At 46.8% G+C, this 23,638-nt stretch overlaps 1 protein-coding gene across 1 annotated transcript in view; it reads right to left on the bottom strand.

Annotated features, from left to right (window-relative positions):
* Positions 1-23,638, bottom strand: part of cdh2 (cadherin 2, type 1, N-cadherin (neuronal)) — a 174,154-nt gene that overhangs the window by 15,441 nt on the left and 135,075 nt on the right. Inside the window, exons 5-10 of the mRNA XM_069922573.1 lie at positions 22,899-23,054; positions 22,071-22,215; positions 20,926-21,098; positions 13,707-13,844; positions 10,117-10,302; positions 326-579 (exon numbers count right to left, since the gene is read on the bottom strand). Coding sequence (XP_069778674.1) covers positions 326-579; positions 10,117-10,302; positions 13,707-13,844; positions 20,926-21,098; positions 22,071-22,215; positions 22,899-23,054 — 1,052 coding nt within the window. The remainder of the gene's footprint in view (positions 1-325; positions 580-10,116; positions 10,303-13,706; positions 13,845-20,925; positions 21,099-22,070; positions 22,216-22,898; positions 23,055-23,638) is intronic.

Genomic DNA, 23,638 nt, shown 5'->3' with positions numbered 1-23,638 from the left:
ATTGACTCTGCCCCACAATGAGCTGATCCACTTCCCCACTCAGCCTCACTGCCTGACCTTTGATGCCCTGGCTAATCAAGAACCTATCAATCTCTGCCTTAACCCGGCCTCCACAACCGCCTGTGGCAACAAATTCCACAGATTCACTGCCCTCTGGCTGAAGAAATTCTTCCGCATCTGTTTTAATAAAACGCATGAAGTTGTGGCCTGGACTGTCCCACCATGGGCAGAAAGGCAGCAGCCCCCCCCACCCCCCACCCCCCACCCCCCTCCGGGGTGCCGCCCTGCATCTCAGGTGAACGCCCTGCGCTCAGAACTAGTGTACCTCAGCGTCTGCTCCATGTAACGATCTGGGTCCTCTGCTGTGAAGAACGTCAGCACCTTTCCCTCGGGCAGCCCCTCTTCCTGCCGGATGAGCTTGGGATTGGGGATGAACTGCGGGCTCTCGTTCACGTCGATGACAGTGATGGAGACCGTGGCTGTGGACTGGGGTGGGAGTTGTATCCCCTTGGTCATGGGGACCTGGTTTGCCGCAGTCACCTTCAGGACAAAAGCTCTGCTGCTTTCGTAATCAATAGGCTGAGGAGGGAGAGAGAGAGAGAGAGGCAAGGGCTCAGTTCAAATTTGCGGGCTCCAGGATGCAGCGAGAAAGCTCGCTTTTGCGAGCAGCTCAGCAACTCAACCCAGACATAATACAGCACAGCAAAGAGTGGCCGAAAGAATAGAGCAAAGGCAACAAGGGACCCTGTCCTGCCCACTCATCATCATGGACCTCTTCTTCACATATTCCTAGTCTACGTGATCTCTCCATTGTGAGATTTCTTCCTCGGCAAAGAGTTCCAACCTGAAACGCCAACCATTCTTTCTCTCCCATTGATGCTAATTGTGTTCAGCTTTGGAGGGAAATGCTTGGGACAAAGACACGTGTTTTCCTTTATTTGCCCTTGTGCTCTACAGTTCTAAGTTTGTAATAAAACAATTCACATGTAATGGGGCAGCGCGACTGGTGAAGGAGTCAGCACAACGCTGTTACCAGTGATCGGGAGGGGGGGTTCGAATCCCACGCTGTCTGTAAGGAGTTTGTTCATTCTCCCCGAGTCTGCATGGGTTTCCCTCTGCCGTTCGTAATGTACCGGGGGTTATAGGTCAATTGGGTGGCACGGACTCATGTTGCACATGCATGTTTAAGGTGCATATTCCTGATTTTATTCAAGGTTATTTGAATTCTGGAAGTTCGACTCCTAACCAAATATTACACGATGGAACACGGAAATGCAGAGTTGCATTCCCCTGGAGAAAATCACCTAAAATTTATGGAGGAAACATGACACATCCATTAGAGTGCGGAAAGCTATCTGAAACCGATAATTTCATCCTTTCGGAATGAAATAACCCGTGCCAGCAGGAATCAATCGGGATTAAAGAAGTGGGACGTGGCGCAGACAGGCTCTCGTTTTCTCGTCCCCGACCACCCCACCCCTTTTATTTAACTACCTGGGGTTTTCTCAGTTTTTCACAAGGGTCATCTACCTCACCGGGACTTGTGTTTTTATGAATTTGTATAATTGATATAAATTTATTCTCCATTGTATTGGGTCATTCGGGGGTGGCAAAACAGACTCCGTAGGTTATACATCAGTGTTGTAAGAAAGTGTATTGTTGTCTGAATTTATATTCATTCATTTTGATTTGACAACTTAGCACTTTTTAAACATAGTCCCCTCAGTTCAGTGCACCATATTATTTGGGACGCAGCAATGGTATGTATATTAAAGTAGTCGAGTTTAGCACTTTGTTGCAGATCCCTGCTTGACGTCTGTGATTCATCGACATCACCAGGTGCTGAGCATCTTCTCTGGTGATGCTCTGCCAGGCCTCTACTGCAGCCCTCTTCAACTCCTGCTTGTTTTGGGGTCTTGTCCCCTCAAGTTTTCTCTTCAGCACCTGGAAGCCATGCTTTAGATCGGGCGACTGACTTGGCCATTCAGGAAATTTCCAGTTTTTAGCTTTGAAAAGCTCTTGTTGCTTTCACAGCAGGTTTGGCCTCATTGTCTTGCTATAGGATGAAGTTTGGAGGCATTTATTTGCTTGAACCTGAGCAGATAAGATGTTTCTATACACCTCAGAATTCATTTTGCTACTGCCATTAGCAGGCCAGACATGCCCAGGCCATAATATCCCCACCACCATGTTTCACAGTTCACTACGGGCAGTTCCTTTATGCCTCCACACTTTGCTCTTGACATCACTTTGATACAGGTTAATCTTGGTCTAATCTGTCCACAGATCTGTCCAATCTTTCTCTAGAATTCTGGAGGCTCTTTTAAATGCTTCTTGGCAAACTGTAATCTGGCCGCCCTGTTTCTGTGGGTAACTAGTACTTTTCATCTTGCAGCATAGCCTCTGTATTTCTGTTCATGAAGTCTTCTGCGGACAGTAGCCATTGACACATCCCCACCTGCCTCCTGGAGAGTGTTTCAGATCTGTTGGACAGGCGTTTGGGGATTTTTCTTCGTTATGATGAGAATTCTTCTATCACCAGCAGTGGGCGTCTTCCTTGGCCTAAAATTTGGGCGATGTCTCTTACTGTTCTATTCTTGTTTTTCAGCCTCAAAATGGCTTCGTTGACTTTCATTGGGCACAACCCTGGTCCCCCGTGTAGAAAAATGGCAACTATAGGCTCTGAAGGTGATCAGAAGCTTAGAAGCAAGTCTAGCTCTCTTATACCTGCACCAATGAAGCAATTAAACATACCTGAGTCCTCAAACACCTGCAAAGCCAAATGTCCCAAACATTCTGGTGCCCTGAAATGATGGAACAGTGCTGTAATTTCTACATGGTCAAACCAAAATGTAAACAAGTAACCTTGAATAAAATCTAGAATGTGAACTTTGATCAAATGTGAATTGTTTGATTAAACATTTCAAACTGTGGAGCACATGGGCAAATAAAGGAAAAAAAAGTGTCTTTGTCCCAAACATTATGTAATTATATAAGCGCGAGGTTCATTCACGAGCCTGATAAGTGTGAAAGAACCTGGTGGTGTGTGACCTGACACTTGTGAATCTTTCTCCTGACAGGAGGTGGGAACAGCGAGGATGGTCAGGGGTGGGATGGGTCTTATAAGAGAATGGGGGTTTCACCCTCCCCTAAAGCAACGTAATTTGGATATTGAGTGGATGGAGGGGACGGACTTTCCAACCTCTACGAATTACTAGCACACAACAATCTCGCAATGTTCAAGTCGCAATCTGAGCAAACGAATGTCACAGCATGTCGAGTACCAAGTGATGGAAAATGGGTTGCACTTGGTCAGCAGGGACACAGGAGGCTGAATGGCCTGTTTCTATCCAATATTGTTCACTGTCCCACGTATTGAGATACAGTGAAGTTGTGTTTAGCATGTTAGCCAGTAAATCAATGGTTCTCAACCTCTTTCTTACCACTCATCCCACTTTAAGTAATCTCTATGCCATCGGTGCTCTGTGATTAGTAAGGGATTGGTTAAGGTGGGATGTGGGTGGGAAGGGAAGGTTGAGAACCACTGCTCTAGACCCAATTGTTACTGAAATATTTTACTTGAGAAAAATTGTCATTGGGCTATTTCCTTTGGAGTTCTGAAACCGTGCACGTAACGAGTCAATTAGGGACGATTAAAACAGTGGTTTTCAAACTTTTTCTTTCCACCCACATCCCACCTTAAGCAATCCCTTACTAATCACAGGTTGAGGGGTGATTTGATAGAGGGGGACAGATAGATTCATTGTGGACAGGCTTTTTCCACTGATGGGGGGGGGGGGGATTCAAATAAGGGTAAAAGAGGAAAAGCTTAAGGGAAACACAAGGGGGAATTTCTATACGCAGTGGTGGTAGAAGCGAGATTGATGTTAATATTCAAGGAAAGGTTGGATAGGTATATGGAAGGGAGAAATGGGGAGGGTTATGGGCCAAATGCGGGTCAGTGGGAGTAGACGAGTAGGGCCAAACTGGCCTGTTTCTGTGCTATAGATGGTTATTTGATTACTTGAGGTGGAATGTGAATGGAAAGAAAAAGGTCGAGAAACACTGCAGTAAATGAACCCAGAATGGAGAAGAAAATGAAGAATTATAGAGTTGCACAGTTATAAAGAGTGGAAATTGATGATCTTGGGAATCCATATCCGAAAAGCTTGGGACCGGATGGTTTTTGGTTAACTGGATTTTTTGGATAACTGAATAAGGGCTTTAAGTAGCATCAGTAGAATACTTGTATCAGCGGTTAAACAAGAAAATCAATGGAAGGTTTTTCGAGTATGAAATTATGCTTAATTCTGACCTAAAAACATGATCTCTGCTTATAAAATAAGACAGTGCTATCTGCAGACCTTGTTGACATTGTACAATAGACGAGACCTCTGTCGAATTCAAAATGACGCTAACAGCGCATCAGAGCTCCATGAGGACGTTGGGCGAATTATTTTTCCAACTTGTGCTGCCATGTTGTCGCCGAAAGAACTTTTCAGTTAATGGAACGTCGGATATGCGGAAATGTACCGTAGAACATCAACGATTACAGCACAGAATAGGCCCATCAGCCCATAATGTTGGGTTGACCCATGTAATCCCACAACAATCTAACCCAGTGGTTCTCAACCCTTTTCTTTCCAATCACATCCCACTAAGTATTTCCTATGCCATCAGTGCTCTGTGATTAGTAAGGGATTGTTTAAGGTGGGATGTGGGTGGAAAGAAAAAGTTTGAAAACCACCGTTTTAATCATCCCTAATCGACTCGTTATGTGCACGGTTTCAGAACTTCAAAGGAAATGGGCCAACGACCATTTTTCTTAAGCAAAATCTTTCAGTAACAATTGGGTCTCGAGCAGTGATTCTCAACCTCCCTCCCACCTTAAGCAATCCCTTACTAATCACAGAGCACCGATGGCATAGGGATTACTTAAAGTGGGATGTGAGTGGAAAAAACCACTGATCTAACCTTTCCCCCTCTCTGTATTTTTAATTATATGCACGAGTTATTGAAGAGTTCCTAAATGTTCCTATTGCACCAGCCTCCACCACCACTTCTAGCAAAGCATTCCAGGCGCCCAATGGAAAACTTGCCTCTCCCCTAAACTTTCTTCACCTCACGTTAAACATGTCCTCTGCCATTCGCTTTCACGCCAGGAGAAATGTGCTGGATGTAAGCCCCTCACAATCTTGGAGACCTCAGTCACCTCTCATCCAAAGAGAAAGGCCCTCGCAGTCGACACATCTGCCTTTGCAGTTGACATCTTCTATAAAGCCTTCAAAACTCGAACTCCTTATGAAACAGGCAGAGTCCCAGAAACACACAGAGCAAGATCCCAGTCACAGGAGGAAAGATAAATGCGATGATAATGTGCCTCATTTTATCTCTTACCACAAGCGCCCACTGCATTAATTACAATATTTAATAGCACTAATTGAATACTTGGCAATAATTACCAATTTTACAGTTTATATTCAATCATTATGCCATATAAATTATATAATTCTCTTTGGAATTCCAGTAAATCGCAGGTATGGTAGTGGAAAACACCACTCAATATTTAATGAAACATTACAAAATAATCCTGTTAAATCCTTTCCAAATTCTCCGCATCAACTCTGAAATGCACACACCACTCCAAGGGCGGTCTCACCAGATTTGTACACCAACAGCATTGTTTTCATGAAGCAGAGCTTCCTGAAGTTTTTTTTTTGGTGGGGGGGGGGGGTTGGGAGTAAACGCCATGGGTTTGGGGGTTGGACAATGCTGGGGCTGTTTAGGGATGGGGTAAAGCAGTGTTGCAGTGATCAATTTCAGGGGCAGGGGGGCATGTCAAAAAGGAGCATTTGGGTAACGCAGTCCTAGAATGAGATGGAAGAGGAATTGGGCAGAATTCTGACATTCGAAAGACACTGCTTTATGGATAGGAAGGGTTTAGAGGGTTAGTGTCCAAATCCAGGCCTGGGCCAACCTGAATAAAATGGCCCAATGAGGAGAGTTCCTGCTGAAATATTCTGCCTATTTCTGGCTGTCTGCTGGGCTCCTTCTGCACCTATTGGAGGCAAAACTTTTGCCACAATGATTTGTTCATCTCAGCCGTCTGGGAGGATCAGGGCCTTGTGCATCTGGCTATTAAGCCACCTCTGTGTTGACTTGATAGAAAGTAGGGGGAGGCATTGGAATTGAGAACCAATGTAAGAGTTAGTAGAGCTGATTCAGGTAGCACCCTGCAGCAGGGTGCAGGCCCTTCAGCCCTCCTCACCCGTAGTGACCAAGTTGGAATTCTTGGCCATATTTGGCCTGTAACCTTGTAAATCTTTCCTATCCATGTATCTGCCCAAATGTCCTCTGATTGGTATAACCATACCCACTTCCACACCTTTCTCTGGCTGTTCAATCCAGATACAGAGCCCCCATGAATGAAAAAGCTGTCCCTCAGGTCCGTCTTAAAGGTCTTCCCTTTCACTGTAAACCTACACCCTCTGGTTATAGATTCTTCAACCCCGGGAAATGGACATAGGCAGCCACACTGGAGCAGATGTTGCCCATCTGGCTCCTCGGGTTTTGCAGCTCAATAAGGACCTGGGCTCCAAACTCCTGAATCGACCATCTGTTTATTATTTTTTTTAAACATTTTAACGATATAGTGCAGTAGAAAGCCATTCGTGTCCACAAAACCATTGTCCTTCGTGTCCACAAAACCATTGCTGCCCAATTGCACCCAATAACTTACCAACCACCGTACGTCCTTGGAACATCGAGGAAACCAGAGCCCCAGGGGAAACCCATGCAGGTCACGGGGAGAATGGACAAACTCCTAACAGGCAACACCAGATTCGAACGCCGGTCCAAATTGATGGCGCTGTAATAGCTTGGCACGAACCGCTACATGTCGCTGAAATGGTTATTTCCCATTTCTACTCCCACTACATCTTGTGGTGCCTGACTGAGGTGGATAATATTTCTCACTCAACAGGGAATGCAGACAGCTCAGGAACCTTATTTTGTGGGTTAGTTACGTGGTGGGAGTTTGAAAGAAAACATTTAAAAAATGGAACATATTTGATCTAAAAAGTTGGTTTCTGAGATGAGATGTTTATTCATCCCAATGGAATTGATGCCCAAAGGCAATGGGGAAGCAAATCGGAGAGAATTCAGCAAATCTTCTCAAACCCTCTCGTCAAATCCACAACAGTTGAAGTTGTGCAAGACATTGGTAAGGGCCAATGGTGTAGTGTGCGGTTTGGTTAACTACCACTAGGAAAGCTATCAATAAGACATAAAGAGCGCAGAGAAGATTTACAAGGAGATTTCCAGGAATCTGGAACTGATTTACTATAGAACATAACAGCACAGAAAAAAAGATCCCTTCTAGTTTGTGCCAAACCATTTTTTTTTTGCCTAGTCGCACTGACCTGTGCCCAGTCCATATCCAATACCCATCCAAATTCTTCTTAAATGGTACAATTGAGCCTGCATTTACAACCTCAGAAGTAAAACACGAAAATCTGCAGACACCACGGCCGAAGTAAAAACACACAATGCTGGAGAAACTCAGGTCAGTAACCTTTAAATAGCAACTGTCGTTTCGGCCTTGAACCCTTCAACAAGGCATGGAAAAATGTCGGCAGACATCTGAGCAAAAGAGACACTGATTAAGTAAGCTGTTGAGTTTCTCAAGCATTGTGGGTTTTTTTTTAATGCATCATCTCAGCACTTTTCCATTACAGGGAAAGGTTAAACAGGTTAGGACTTTATTCCCTGGAGCGTTGGAGAATGAGAGGAGATTTGATAGAGGCATTTGAAATTGAGGAGTAAAGACAGAGTGAATGTGGGTAGGCTTTTTCCTCTGAGATTGGGTGAGTCAAGAACGAGAGGAAATGGTTGAAGGGTGAGAGAGGAAATGTTTAAGGACACATTGGGGAGAACAATTTCACGCAGAGAGTGTGGAACGAGCTACCAGCTGAAGTGCTGAATGCTGGCTCGATGCCAACATATAAGCCTGGACAGGTACATGGATGGGAGGGGTATGGAGGGCTATGGACTGGTTGCAAGTTAGTGGGACGAGGCAGTTCGGCACAGGCTAGATGGGTCGAAGGGCCTGTTTCTATGCTGCAGTGTGTCTGGTTGGGTTCAACTCCAAGCCTTGGACCCTTTGAGTTGATCCCACAATTCATAAAGATTACTAGTATTCTGCTGGCAGTAAAATAAAAACAAGGAATTAAAAAATAAGTATCTAAATATGGGAAGGTTTGGCTTGAGTGATAGTTATTACTTAGAAAGGCCAGCCTTTTCACTTGATTGATGGCATTCTCTTGCTCCGATTTCCTGTATATCAATGAAGAGAGATGGTCCACGGTGATGGGTTCTGACCTGCACCCTCCCCCGCGCAGTCACGCCCTGTAGTGTGAGGGCCACAACTGCACCCCATGCTCCAGTTGTGACCCATCCAGAGTTTTATACAGCAGCGCAACACAAACCGCAGGAGGCACTCAGCAGGCCGAGCAGCCTCTGTGGAGAAGTAACGGTCAACGTTTCAGGCCGGGACCCTTCATCATGCGACAAACGTGAGAAACAGGAGCAGGAGTTGGCCATCCGACCCATCGAGGCTGCTCCGCCATTCAATGAGATCACGGCTAATCTGATCATTGACTCAATTCCACCCACCTGCCGTTTCCCCCCATATCCCTTTATTATGTAAAAATCTAACTGAACCTTAAATATGTTTAATGATGTCGCCTCAACTGCTTCCCTGGGCAGAGAATTCCACAGATTCACGACTCTCTGGGAAAGACAGTTTTTCCTCATCTCCATTGTACTCCCCTGAACCTTGAGGCTGTGTCCCCTGGTTCTGGTTTCATCTACCAGTGAAAACAATTTTCCTGCCTCTATCTTATCCATCCCTTTCATAATTTTATGTTTCTATAAGATCTCCTCTCATTCTTCTGAATTCGAGTGAGTATAATCCCAGGTGACTTAGTCTCTCTCGTAGGTCAACCCTTTGGTTGATCTCCGGGACCAAATTGGTGAACCTCCTCTGGACTGCCTCCAAGGCCAGTATATCTTTCCTCAAGTCTGGAGACCAGAACTGCACAGTGCTTCAGGTGCGGCCTCACCAGGACCTGGTACAGTTGCTCTTGAATTCAATTCCTCTAGCGAAAGTGGTGCCATAACCTCCCTGCTCTATGGCTTGGCAAATAAAAGTACACATTCATGGAGTATTGCTTTCAGTTCTAGTCACCTCATTGCATGAAGGATGTGGAAGATTTGGAGAGTGGAGATTTACCAGGATTGTTGACTGGAGAACGTATCTCATGAAGCAAGGATGTCCGAGCTGGGGCCTTTCTCTTTGGAGCGTCAAGAGGGACTGGCTGTTAAGAACCCAGCTATAGGAATCAGGATTCGAGAGAATGTTATAGGCAAGGAGAGCCCCCGAAGAGCCCTGGGTGCTGATCCTATCGGAGGTTGGGATCTAGGCTTGGGTTGCTGATGGTTTGAACTAAACTGGAGTCTTGCGCGACTGCAGGTGCCTTGGAGGTGAATCCACAGACACTCAGCGACTCTGAAGGGATTCCCTTCTACTTCTTTCTCTGACTGTAAGGGGTGCTGAGCAATGCAAATGGTGAATTGTTGTCAGACCAAAGGCAATTTAGTGTAATACTGCATTTCTGCTTTATTACATGAGAATAAATAGTATCTGTATATGAAAGATGATTTAATAGATGTGGATAAGATTAGGAGGTGCTTAGATAGGGGAGACAGCCAGCACCATTTTCCTGGGGTGCAAGCAGCATTAGGTGAGGGGAGGAAAGTTTAGGGGAGATGTAAGGTGCATGTTTATTTTATTTTATACAGTTGTGGGTGGCTGGAATACATTCATTGCTGGGGCACATGGATGCACGATAAATAGAGGGTTCTGGGTGTGAAGGAGGGAAGGATTGTATTGTGTTGTGAAGTAGGTTTACATAGGTCGGCACAACATCTTGGGACGAAGGGCCTGCACTGTGCTGGAATGTTCCATGTTCTATTCTTGACGCTGTCACCTTCAAATTCCCATTCAAAGCAACAAAGGGCGTAGCTAAAACTGACAGCAATGGGCTCGTCACTCACCTTGACAACGGTCACCAGGCCATCGTTACTGACGGGATCGGTTAGAACAGTGAAGTGCCCCGTGGAGTCCCCGCCGATTATGCTGTAAGCTGTGTTCCAAGCAGCAGTATGGGGCTGGTCGTTGTCGGTCACCGTGAGATTTGCAACGATGACGTCCACCCTGTTTTCTGGCACCTCTCCATAAAACTACAAGCAGGAGAGAAATAACAGCGATAAATTGTGTTAAACCTTCTGAATTATTAACAAAAAAACCTTCAAGTTTGCTCCACCATTCATTAAACGCTGATCTGTAACATACCATGTATAACTTTTCCCAATTTACAGCAAGGTTCAATGTTCCTTTCATTGTCACATGATAAAACATTAAAAATGTAACATACATGATTATTTTAACCTTTTGGATTCCGGCCATTTTTAACCTTTCAGAATATACACTCCGGACTGGGTCCATGGGTAAACTACAGTACGAAAAACACATAAAAATGCTGGAGGAACTCAGCTGGTCTTTTCAGTGTCCATAAAAAGCAAAGATCTACTGGAGACATTTCAGGCCTAAGCCCTTCTTCAAGGAATAAGCAGAAATCTCAGAATACAGACAGTGCCAGCTGGGAGAGGAATCTAGATCAACATAAAGGAGTTAATTGGATAGGATAAAGGGAGAGGGGAGAATTTATCATGTCTGTGTGAAAGGAGACAGGGAAAAGGGAGAGACAGAGCTGGGGGAAGAAGTGAGGCGGAGGGGGCTTTAATGAAAGCCATCCAGTTTGGGGGGGCGAGGGGGGTGCCCGGTCTGAACTCCAGTATGAACCAGTTGGTGGTTGGGTACGAAACCAGTTCCAGAAAATCTGGACACAGAGGACACAAGTTTGTTGGTGGTCCCCGAAAATTGCCAGGACACCAAGTATATGTATATCCCCTCCCCAAATCTGGCACTTAACCGCACATCACAATATTTTAATTCATAAATTATCATTTATTAAGATTTAAATTTTATTTGGATGTTTTAAAAATAAATCACCGTTGGCTCCTGTTTAAAGCCTCTACAGAACCAACGACAGTCGATATGGGCGGATGGACGACCCAAAAGAGCGCTGAGACTTTGCTGATAACTCAAGGGCCACGCGCGAGATTTCATCTGAGCCAGGGGGAAGGTGGTGGCGGTGGAAACTTTGCCGTCAAGGTACAAATTTTAGACCCAGTGTCTAGGACGGCCCCGATTTTAAGAGGAAATTTTTAAGCTTTGGATCGGCCTATACAACGGTATAAATGGTATGCTTTATATAGATCAGCACAAGATTGTGGGGTGAAGAGGCTGTGATGTTCCATGAAATTTAGCTCATGAAACCTGATATCAGATTTCTCTCTGTGTGAGCAGAGGAAGGAGGAACCGTTCCCTGGGTTGTCGCCAAACTAACAAACGCCAATGGAATGACACCGGGTCATTCCGAGCACTGCAATGTGTCTCTGCACCCTGCCTCCCACCCAGGACCACCTCCCACCTCCCCCCCCTTCCCAAACTCGGGCTGTGCCCCAGGAGCGCGGCTCAAGTTAACTGCCCTGTACCGGGGCCAGTTCACAAAAGAGATGGAGAAATATCAACACCCTCGGCTTGCGGAACCTCACTTCGAAAAAGCATAACACGTGATGCTCGCGTTCGCTTCACATGCAAAAAAAAATGACAATGGGTGTGCGTCAGCTTCCTCGAACTGAGCAGCAGGGCTCGCCAATACCACAGAGCGCCCCACTCACCTGAAGATTCGCCAATTTCTGGCAAAGCTGTGGCCGCATGAAGGAGGCGATCAGCACATTTCTCACGGGGGAAAAAAAAAATTATTGACAATCTCCCCCTCGGGATTCAAGAGGGCGAGAAGGGCCTTGGGTTCCTGATCGTGTCAGAGGTTCGGATCTGGAACAGGAGACTGTGTGGGTCCAGAGGCTGGAGGTGAAGGGACTCTCTTACGTTAAGCTTTCTCTTGGGGACGCCGACCGACACTAACAGCGATTCCTTGTTTGCCTTACGGCAGGCAGAAGTTGAAATGTTTCGTGTATTATTACACTTTTTTATTACCGCCTACAGGGCAGCACGGTTGGCGTAGCGGTTAGCGCAAGGCAGTTACAGCGCCACTGATCAGGACTGGACCAGGGTTCGAATCCAGCGCTGCCTGTAGGGAGTTTGTACATTCTCCCCGTGTCTGCGTGGTTTTTCCTGGGGGCTCCGGTTTCCTCCCACCCTTCAAAACATATGAGGGGTGTAAATTGGGAGGCATGGGCTCGTGGGTCGAAATGGCCTGTTACCGTGCTGTATGGACAGTATGGCTAAATTGTGTTTATTATTACATGATGATAAAGGAATCTTGAACCTTGAAAAGCATCAAGGACAGCGGCACAATACACAGAGGAGGAAAAGACACAAAACCATCTGTCCAGTCCCTTGAGCCTATGGAGATCATAAATACACAGTACGAGGAATGACACCAACCATCTGATCCCACAATTGAGATCTAAAGCTCACCAAGAGATATCGACAAAGACTTCCCACTGAATTTATCAATTATCTTGAGATTTCAGGAGGGCCTGGGAGATTAAGGAAGCGGGGGTTTATGATGTTAAGATTGAAACATTGATCCACACAAAGGAAAGCAGAAGCATTTCTAAATAACATGAAGCCACAGAAAGCGTTGGAGGAACTCAGCAGGTCTCGCAGCGTCAGCGGGTAAAGGATGTTTCGGGCCTGAGCTCTTTTAAATTTAGACATACAGCATGGGAACAGGCCCACTCGGCCTACGAGCCTGTGCCGCTGAGACCTCGACCCCTCTGTGCGTTTTCGGAGGAAACCGTAGCTCCTGGAAGAAACCCACTCAGACGCGGGGAGAGCGTACAAACTTCTTACAGAGGTCGCCGGATTCGAGCTGTAACAGCGATGGGGTGACCGTGTTGCCCTTCAGTGTGTGAATAAAAAGCAGGCAAGCGAGTGAATTAAAAGAAAGGGCAGGGAGGGAGGGAGCAATACAGACCAACATACAAAAGGCTATAATTGGACATGGAGAGGACAGGAGGGCAAAGTTGAACATCAAAGAAGGGTTTTTCCCGAAGGATAGTGGTGGAAGGATGGAACGCGCTGCTGGCAACGATGCTGGAGGAAGGGGCAATTGGGTCTTTTATTACATGGAACTGAGAAAAATGGAGGGTTATGGAGTCGGGAAACTCTAGGCAGATGTTAGAGTAGGTTAGGTGGTCAGCACAACAGTGTGGGCTGAAGGGCCTGTACTGTGCTGCAGAATTCAATGATCTAAGCCCCTTCACTCCAAAGGCATTAATCCAATGCGAATCACCTCGAGAGCACTGGCCCTATTTGGTTCCTTTTTTACTTCTCTCAAAGCTTGCTTTAACTTTCAAACCTCAACCCCCCCCCCCCCCCCCCCACGTGACTGCCCCATGGATCGCCGCAGAATCTCGGCAGACCCGCGATCCCATCTCTGTCACGGAGCCTGGCGGAGAAAGGTGGGTCCAGAGGGAGAGGGGAAGGGAGGAGAGAAAAGGGGCAAAGAGGAAGGGAAGGCGGTGGGGGGGGGGGGAAAAATGATACTCACCGTGGCAGAAGTGAACTCTGGGGGATTGTCGTTGACGTCGGTGATGGTGATGACGGCGGTGGCGGTGTTTGAAAGACCATACATTGGGCTTCCCTCCATGTCAGTCGCTTGGATTATCAACGTGTACCATGGCACTTTCTGCAAAAGAGAAGTGAGGAGGGGATGGATTGAGTGAATAAAAATTTTAAAAATGTAGAAACTTGTATCTAAGTGTTAGAACATTAACGATTCCCATCGCCTGTACCACACATTTGTCCTCGACCAACTAAAACATAATGCTGGAGAAACTCAGGACAAACAGTATCCTTTCTAGCCAAGGATACATGACCGACATTTTGGGTGGTCGCATACTTACTTTCATCGGGAGTGGTACCGGCCACTACTGATGACATAGGTGATGCAACGCGCAAGGGTAATAGCCCATGTGCATGGATGTATTGAGTGTCAGTACACAGGTGATGAGTCTCAGATGCAGGGGGAGGAGAGAGAGAGTGTGGTGATGAGCCGATGAGAAGGTCAGAGGGAGTTGAGCGGGGTGGTGTTCAGGGAGTCGAAGAATGCAATGTTGTGTCTAGTGAATAATAAAGGAAAGTCGGCTTCATGGCGTGCTGGAAGAAATTAGTGAATGCACTCTTCATTTGTTGGTAAATCAGCCATGTCACAAACCCTTCATCAAGATATGGAAAATGCCATCTGAATAAAAAAGTTGGGGTGGGGTAGGGGGAATGTGTCATCACAAGGGCAGGGGGTGGAGAAGCATAGCAGTGAGGAAGGGGAGGGGGTCAATAGAGAGGAGAATGGAGAGCTGACAGGGGGAAGGGAAGGGAGGGGGAGAGGAGAGCAGGTGAGCAGAAACCAGAGAAGTTCATGTTAATGCCATCCCTCCCCCTCCATTCCTCTGAATCTCATCTCCCACCAGGTCCATCAATCCCTTACCGCCCAATTACCTCAATTCTGTTGCTACTCACCTACACCTAGGGACAGCAGCCACTCAACCTACCAGCCCCCCCTCCTCCCCCACCATGTCGGAGGGCTGAGGACCTGGAGGAAATTCAGGTCACGGGGAGAAGGTGCGGACTCCAGACGGGCCACACCCGAGGACGGGATTGAATCTTGGCCACTGGAGGATCAGGGGCAGTGGCAGTAGGGTATTTGTTGCCACGATGCCCCCAGCCAATGGCAGAAGATACAAAAACAGGAGACACATTGCTGAGGCTTCTTGCCTGCTTGAGATGCCTTGACCTCGCATTGAGGACCTTCAAGCCCAGCATGTTTCCTGCAGACATCAGGACCTCTGATTGATAGAAATTGTTGGTTGTAGAGGCAGGTGGGATAGAACCATCAGCTGGTTTGGTCACATAACTACAGGAAAGCTATCCTTTAACTTGCCAACTGTCGAATGAACCACTGGATGAACTCAGGTGGGATACGTGGTGGGAAAAAAGGTTGATGCTTTGGACCAGGACCCTACACAACACCAACAACTCTGTAGTAGAGAGAGTGAAGAGCACAAAGTTCCTTGGAGTCCATTTAACTAGTAACCTATCGTGGACACTTAACATCTCCTCACTTGTCAGGAAGGCGCCACAGCGACTGCACTTCAGAAGACTGAAGCGGGCAAGGCTACCGGCCGCCATTACGTCGGCCTTCTATAGGAGCTCTACCGAGAACATCCTGCCTGGTGCATCACAGTGTGGTATGATTGCTACAGAGAAATGGATCGGACCATAAGAGTGGCAGAGAGGATCAATTGAGTCTCCCCCCCTCCCATCGACGAGACCTGCCTCAAGCCAGACTGCTTCTCTTTTGCGTGTGACTCGCTCTGAGAGTTCCCGCCGATGGAACAGCCTCCTTCACTGTGAGGAAAATTGAGGATTCGACCAGATTAAGAGGCACTCCCCCCCGCCCCCCCACCGAGAGTGGCAATGTTTGTTTGGAGTGCTGTCCCACGGACAGAGAGCTTGTAAAATTCCCACCCAGGAGCTGAGTGCAGAAATTTAAAACCCCTGTTATTCCAAATGTGATGTTTGTCAAATTCAAAGGGCTAACACCCTCATTTTATTGAAGCGTAGAACACACAAGACACACACAAAAAAAAATCACCATTCCCCTTCCCCCAAGTAGCATTTCAGAGCGGTCTAAGGTTACGTCCTTTGAATGCTCATTAATAAATGCTTCGACGTTCCTAGAATGGGCCATGGGTAGCTCTCATATCAATAACACCAGGGGCCACCATACCTGGATAAGAGCCCAGAAGATGTCTTACAGCTGCTTCGTCATCCAGGCCAGAACCAGTCAGGTGCCAGTTTCTAGGTTACAGAGATCACTAACACCAAGTTTTGTCCCTTAACGAGCAAAAACGGTCTCTGGGGGGAGGCAGTTTTCAATGAACACTTCACCTTGTCGACAAGCATTTCTCTCTCTTTTGAACTGCAGGGTTTAAACCAGAAGCTGCACTAAATTTCTTTCATGAACAAAGATGTCAGCCGAGTCACATCCATCAAGGGTGTGTGTCATCACAGGGGCATGCACACTGCCCGGAAGAGAGGCACCACTTACAATGAATTGTTCATTACTGTTTGACTATTAATTCATCTTCTCAGATATAGTTAATCTTCATCACGTTTCAAACAGGATAAATTTCTACTTCAACTCCAAATACCTGCCTGCCCAACCTTTCGTAGAACACGACTGTCCTTCAGCCCTCAATGTTGGGCTGACCTATGTAAACTAAGCCCTCCCTACCTCATAACTCTCTGTTTTTCTTTCACTCACATGCCAGTCCAAGAGCCTCTTAAATCAAGTTTATCGTCATCTGATTGTACGAGTACAACTTGGCGAAACAGTGTTCTCCGGTCCTCAGTGCAAAACATACAGATACTTCTCTTTGGCTTGGCTTCGCGGACGAAGATTTATGGAGGGGGTAAATGTCCACGTCAGCTGCAGGCTCGTTTGTGGCTGACAAGTCCGATGCGGGACAGACAGACACGGTTGCAGCGATTGCAGGGGAAAATTGGTTGGTTGGGGTTGGGTGTTGGGTTTTTCCTCCTTTGTCTTTTGTCAGTGAGGTGGGCTCTGCGGTCTTCTTCAAAGGAGGTTGCTGCCCGCCAAACTGTGAGGCGCCAAGATGCACGTAGGACAAGTATTCATATACACAAATAAATAATATTGTTTTGTGAATATGAGAGTCTCAGATGGTTAGTGTTGAGCAGTTCCTTTGGTCGTTCAGCATTCTCACTACCTCTAATTATTCAGATTCCACCACCACCCCGGCAAGGCATTCCAGGCACCCGCAACTCTAAAAAAAACTTAAACCCGACATCTCCCTAAACTTTCCTGCCTTCATTTTGCACAGATGACCTCTGGTGTTTTCTACTCCTGGCCTGGGAAAAAGGTGCTGTCTTTCTACCCCATCTAGGCCTCTCATAATTTTGAAGACCTTTATTAAGTCTCCTCTCATTCTTCTTCAGTCCAAGGAGAAAATTCCCAGGATCTGCTAACCAGTTTTCTAATCCAGGCCATATCCTGCTATTCTCTCTCTCTAACTTACTCATCTCTCTCTCTCTCTCCTAATCTTTCTTCACTCTCTCTTGAGCCCAATCCCCCGACTAATGAATATATGTATATGGCATCCCATCATAACTTACATATAGTTAAACAGGATTTCCAGACAGAATACAACGAAAGGACAAACTGCTGAAGGAACTCAGTGGATCAGGCAGCATCAGTGGGAGAAAACAAAAGTCGACAACCTGTTGGAACTCTTCAGCTCGTCTCGATGAAGATTCCATCCGGCCAAAAATGTGAAGATTCTTTTTCTCCTCTGAGTTCCTCCCAGCTTGGTTTCCTTTCTGCCCTGGGTTCTAGTATTTCGTGTGCCTCTGGTCAGGGATTTTGAGAGAAGCAGTTTCCCAGATGCCCAGTTTCTGTTGTCATGACCAACCCTAGCTCTGATCCAAAGGCCATGACCATTGGTCCAAAGCAATTACCAATCTTTGTGCAGCACTACATAGACCAGTACAGTACAGACCCTTCAGCCAATGATGTCGTGCTGACCTATGCGAATCTACTCCACAACCGTCTAATCCTTTCCTACCTCACACCCATAACCCTCTATTTTTCCTGCATCCATATGCCTATTTAAAAGTCTTTTAAATGTCAATATCATACCAGCCTCCACCACTACCCTTGGCAATGCATTCCACTCTGTGTAAAAAAAAACTTACTTCTAATATCTCTCCGAAAACCTTTCTCCACTGACCTTACACAGATGTACTCTGATACTAGCTACTGTCACCCTGAGAAAATGTACTGGCTGTCCACCCTATCTCTGCCTCTCACAATCTTATGCCTTGCAATTAAGTCTCCTTTGGTCGGTCCAAAGAGAAAATTAACCTTGCTTCATGTGACATGTTTTCCATTCCAGGCAACGTCCTGGCATGACGGGGGTGGAATGCAAATCTTACAGAATGCTGCTTGTTCAATACAACAAAGCCCTCGTTCGATTAATTCCGAGCATTGTGGAGAGAATTCAGTTGTTCCCAGCAACCTGACGAGGCGAATTAGCTGCATTACCAGCTTCTCCCTGTCGTAGAATGGTTTACTCAAGGGAAAGAGAGATTTGTTCCTTTCTTACAGGGAATATAGAATTGCCCGAGCTTACTCAAGCATGGGATAATGTTTCACAAACAAAGGAACAGAGGACTGGAGGCTAGCGTGTTTTAAAAGCTGGAATCAAACCAGCCTTCTATAGCCACAAGGATTTTTTTTATTTGAATATTTCAAACACCGTCCCCACCTACAAAGTTATTGATCAGATTTCAGGGCTGAGGAGACAAAGAGAATAGCAAATGGCAATTTTCCAACCACCCTGTGGAATAACTTAAACATAACGCAAGTGTCTCAGAAAAATAAAAGCATTTATTTATTTTTGAAGGGTTAGAATTTAAAAAGGGAAACTGTTAAACCTGTGGTAAAGCTTGGTTGGACCATTTCCAGGTGGTCAAGGGGTTCAAGGCCATAATTCATAGAAAATTACAGTACGGAAACAGGCCATCTCGGCCCACCCTTCTAGTCCGCACCGATTTGAGTGAAACTCCTCTAGTCCCACCTACCCACTCCCTGTCCATAACCCTCCAGTGCACTCATCCAACCCTCTTAAATGATAAAATTGACCTTGCTGCATCCATCTCTTCCGGAAGGTCATTCCACTCAGCCACCACTCTCTGAGTGAAGAAGCTTCCTCTCACGTTACTTCTAAACTTTTGCCCCCTAACCCTTAACTTATGACTCCTCGTTCCAATCTCCCCTACCCTCAAGGGGAAGAGCCTATTCACATCTACTCTGTCTACCCCCCTTATAATTTTAACTACCTCTATCAGATCCCCCCTCAACCTTCTACGCTTCAATGAATAAAGGCCCAGTTCTACTCAATCTTTCTCTGTATTCAAGATTCTCCAATTCCCTGAAAGTGGCAACACAGGTAGGGCAACCGGGGCGACATGGATGACATAGTGGTTAGTGCAACATCTTTACTGCGTTTGGAATTTGCCTGTAAGGAGTTTGTACATTCTGCCCATGTCTGCGGAGTTTTCCCGTGGTCCCCACTGTTTGCTGGTCAATCAGGTGGTATGGGCTCATGGGCCAAAAGGGCTTCTTACCCTGCTGTACATCTACATTTAAATAATTCAGGTCATTGAACAGTCTTTGGCCATTCTAATCACGGCTGATGAATATTTCCTCTTCAGCCCATTCTCCTCCCTTCTCCATTTCACCTTCAACACCTTCACTAATCGAGACTTTTTAAAAAATTAGGCGTGCAGCAAGTTAACAGGTCCATCTGGCCCTCAAGTCCCTGCTGCCTTTTACCCCAATTAACAACCCCCACCTCCCCGTGGGTTTTGAACGGTGGGAGCAAACTGGAGCGTCGGGAGGAAACCCATGCAGATACGGGGATAACCTTAGAGAGTCTTGGACCCGGGTCACTGGCATTGGTAATAGTGTCACGCGCTCACCACTGCATGAACCGTGCTGCCCTCTGGAACCTATCACTCCGACATAGGGTTAACAGCAGGGTTAACAGGCCCCGTAAGGTCCTTGAGCCCGTAAGGACCTTGAGCCCGTACGCCCAATTATACCCAACTGACCTACAACCCGTATCTTTTGAATAGCGGGAAGAAACCAGAGAACCCGGAGGAAACCCACACAGACGAGGGGAGAACGTACAAACTCCTTGTAGACAGCGTTGGATTCAAATATCAGTCGCTGACGCTGTAACAGCGTGGCACTAACCACTATACTAACTGTGTCACTCTGCTCTGAACCTACCGATGACCTGGTCTCAACCGCCGTCTCAGGATTCTACACTTCACAATTGACGAGTGCATCTTCAACTTTGAACCATCCATGGCCTGGAGCAGCCCAATCATCCAGAACATTGATTCCCTTCACCGCTAGAGCGGCTGCACTGAGTGCCACCCACAATACGCACTACAGGTGCTCACACAGACTACTGAGGGCACCTCCTGAACTCCACCCACCATCAAGGAGGGCAAGGTACAGGAACTGCATGTCACATGGTTCCCTAACTGGGAATATATCATCGGCCCTTCACAATAGCTACATCTAAATCTTGGAACCATCCAAGAGGGCACTGCTGGGAGTACCTTCACAACAAGGATTGCAGTGGTTCACCATGATCAGTTCTGGTTGCCTCACAACAGGAAGGATGTGGAAGCTTTGGAGAGGGTGCAGAGGAGACTTACCAGGACGTGGCCTGGATTGGAGAACAGGTCACCTGAAACAAGAGGTGAGCTGATGCCTAACAGGGTGAACAGCCAGCACTCTTTTTCCATGGGCGAAAAGTCTAAATACCACCCAATACCTTTATCATTGTTCCTGCAACATTCCATCTTCAGAGGTACATGCCTGGAACCTGATTTAGAACCGTACAGCACAGAGTGGCAAGTTTGGCCTCGTGGTTGCCGCCACGCCGTTGCAGCGCCAGCAATCAGGACCGGGGTGCAAATCCAGCAATGTCTGTATGTTCTCCCCATGTCGGTGTGGGTTTCCCTGAGTGCTCTGGTTTCCACCTACATTCTAAAGATGCGCAGGAGTTGTAGGATTGTTGGGTGGGTCCTCGTTGCAAATAAATTTAAGCCTAAACATTAGACTTTAAACTGCAGATATTTATTCAGCGTTTTTGAGATGCACACATTACCTCACGGTCAAGGCCGGCTGCCACTGTGATGATGTCACCTGTCTCATTGTTGATGGTGAACATGTTTGGCGATGGGCTGCTCGGTGTTTGGGAGAGGATCTTGTATCTCAATATGCCGTTGGCTGTGTTGGGGTCATCAGGATCAATTGCAGTCACAGTCATTACAAAGGTACCTGAGGAGGAGAATGGGAAACATGAATCAGCAATATAATTAACGGGAAAATAATTGAGCTGATCCCTCTGCCCTGAAACACAAGCTCAGGATGTCAGTAACAGGAGACCTGCTGTGGACCGGGAGGGTATCCCTCCTCCGCAGGGTCCCACCCAATGGCTCCGCACAGAACAGAGCTGGCACCAGGGAGAGGTTTGAAACGTTGAAGACCCGCTGAGGTCCACGTCTCAGAGGGCGGTGCTCGGATTCGGCGGTTTACCATGAGGACTATGGGGTCTGGGGAGAGGCAGGGCACAAGGGTCACAGGGTTGGGGAAAAGGCAGGCCAAGAGGTTCGGGGGTTGGAGGAGCAGCGGACCCGGAGAGTCGTGAGGTTCGGGGGAACAGTGGACGAGAGTCGCGGGGTTCGGGGGAGCAGTGGACCATGGGTCTGGGCACTTGGACTTCTTCCCTGCTGATCTTGGTGCAGTCAGTGATGAACATGGTGAACGGTTTCACCAGGACATTGCGACCATGGAAAAGCTGTATCAGGGCAACTAGAATCCATCAATGCTGGCCGACTATTGTTGGACACTGACACAAGAGGCATCAGATGCTGAGCACAAATGAAAATCAGTGGGAAAATATTTTTCGGTCAGTTGAATAAATATGCTAAATTCAATAAAAAGTTAATTTAATGCTTCTCCAACATCCTACATGACACAGCAGATCTGAAATTATCTCTGTGTTCATCTTGAACAGGAAGCAAACCTTTTGAAAAGATTTGTTGTCCAGTGTGACCAATACCCTAAGTGTGATCTCACCAGGGCTTCATATAGATGCCAGCTCCAGTACTCGAAGTCCTGACCAATGAAGGCATCATGGCTGATGCCTTTGCCCCGCACCCCCCTTTCTGCCTTTGACTCCAGTTTTATGGAATGATACACCTATACCCCTTTGTTTCTCTGCTCTACAATGCTCATTGGTAAACTTACCAGGCTTTGAACCTTCAGGAACAGATCCATTCCAGAGTGGATGAAGGAACTTGGGTCGGTTGTCATTCGTATCAATGACATTTATAACAATGTCGATGGGATTTTCCACCTGATTCCCATTTAGGTCTACAGCATGAGCTCGGAGCTGTAGAGGAAAAATCACAGGAATATATAATTCACAAGAGCTCCGAAGATCAACTCAAAACCAACACCGGTCAGGAAAGAGCAGACCACATCAGGAACGGTTAGGGGCGGCATGGTTAGCGCGACGCTGTTACTGCACCAGCGACTGGGGCTGAGGCTCGAATCCCGCGCTGTCTGTCAGGAGTTTGTACGTTCTTCCCATGTCTGCATGGGTTTTTCCCACCATTTGAAACATACAAGGGATTGTAGGTCAATTGAGCTTGTGGGCTAAAAGGGCTTGTTACTGTGTTGTATGCCTACATTTTAAAAATAAATAAATAAATAAAGATAGTTCCCATTAATTCCAAACATTTAGCAACATTGATTGCAGAAATGTTTGGATTTTCCATCAGGGTACTATCAAAAAACTCTGAAAGACTGATTGATGGGTGTATGATTTCCACTCCTGGAATGGAACCATTGAGAATTCAGCTCTAAAATGAACCTCATCCCGCTACGTCCTTTCTCAAGAGGGCTCTGAAACAGTCCCACTGGGCCGCTCTTCCTCAGACCCGATCCTCTCATCCCCATCCAATAAGAATTCCCCTTGGATCTCAGCAACTTGCCAGGTAGAATCACGTTTTCCCACTCTGGACCAATTCCCGGTACGGACTCCTGCCACGGCTCCAGAACGTTGAAACTTACATGGTACGTAGACAACTGTTCCCGGTCCAAGGGCTGAGTAACAGAGAGCTGGCCGGAGATGGGGTCGATGCTGAAAATCCCAGTCGGCGGCTGGTCGGCCCCTGATCCTGTGACGCTGTAACGCAACGACCGGTGGTTGTCTCGATCTGACCGGATCTAGTGTTCCAAGAAACCAGACGCAATGTTTAATTCACTATGACACACAGTGCTTTATAGACAGCAATGTGCTTTCAAAGTTTTGTTGATGGTTTTATTGTAAATTCTAAGGTGCAAAGGGATTTGGGAGTGTAGCGGTTAGCTTCTCAATCTCTCTTCCATCCATAGACCAGAAGATCACTATTGCTTAGCATGTACCCCTGAACGCAAGCCAATGGGCCACAGGTTGGAAATGGGATGGCAAGTTTGAGTCATTTTTTACTTGCGAAGCCTTGGCATGCAGCACGAGGCATGGTATTCCGATTTGGGTCAGCTTGGTTGGCCTAGCAGTTAGTGCAATGCTGTTATGGCACCAGCCACAAGGGTTTGAATCCAGCACTGTCTGTCAGGAGTTTGTAGGTTCCCCCCCCTTGTCTTTGTGGGCTTCCTCCAGGTGCTCCGGTTTCCTCCCATTCTTCAAAAACATACCAGGTTTGTCGATAAACTGGGTGTAATGGGGTGGCATGGGCTCGTGGGCTTAAAGGGCCTGTATGTTTAAAAAAAACCAAAAGGTCCAAACCCCATATGCAGTCCGACCATTTCCA

This window comes from Narcine bancroftii, chromosome 2 (genome assembly GCF_036971445.1).
Source record: "Narcine bancroftii isolate sNarBan1 chromosome 2, sNarBan1.hap1, whole genome shotgun sequence".
Taxonomy (NCBI): Eukaryota; Metazoa; Chordata; class Chondrichthyes; order Torpediniformes; family Narcinidae; genus Narcine; species Narcine bancroftii.
The sequence above is the reverse complement of the archived record's forward strand: the minus strand, read 5'-3'. Positions and strand labels throughout refer to the sequence as shown.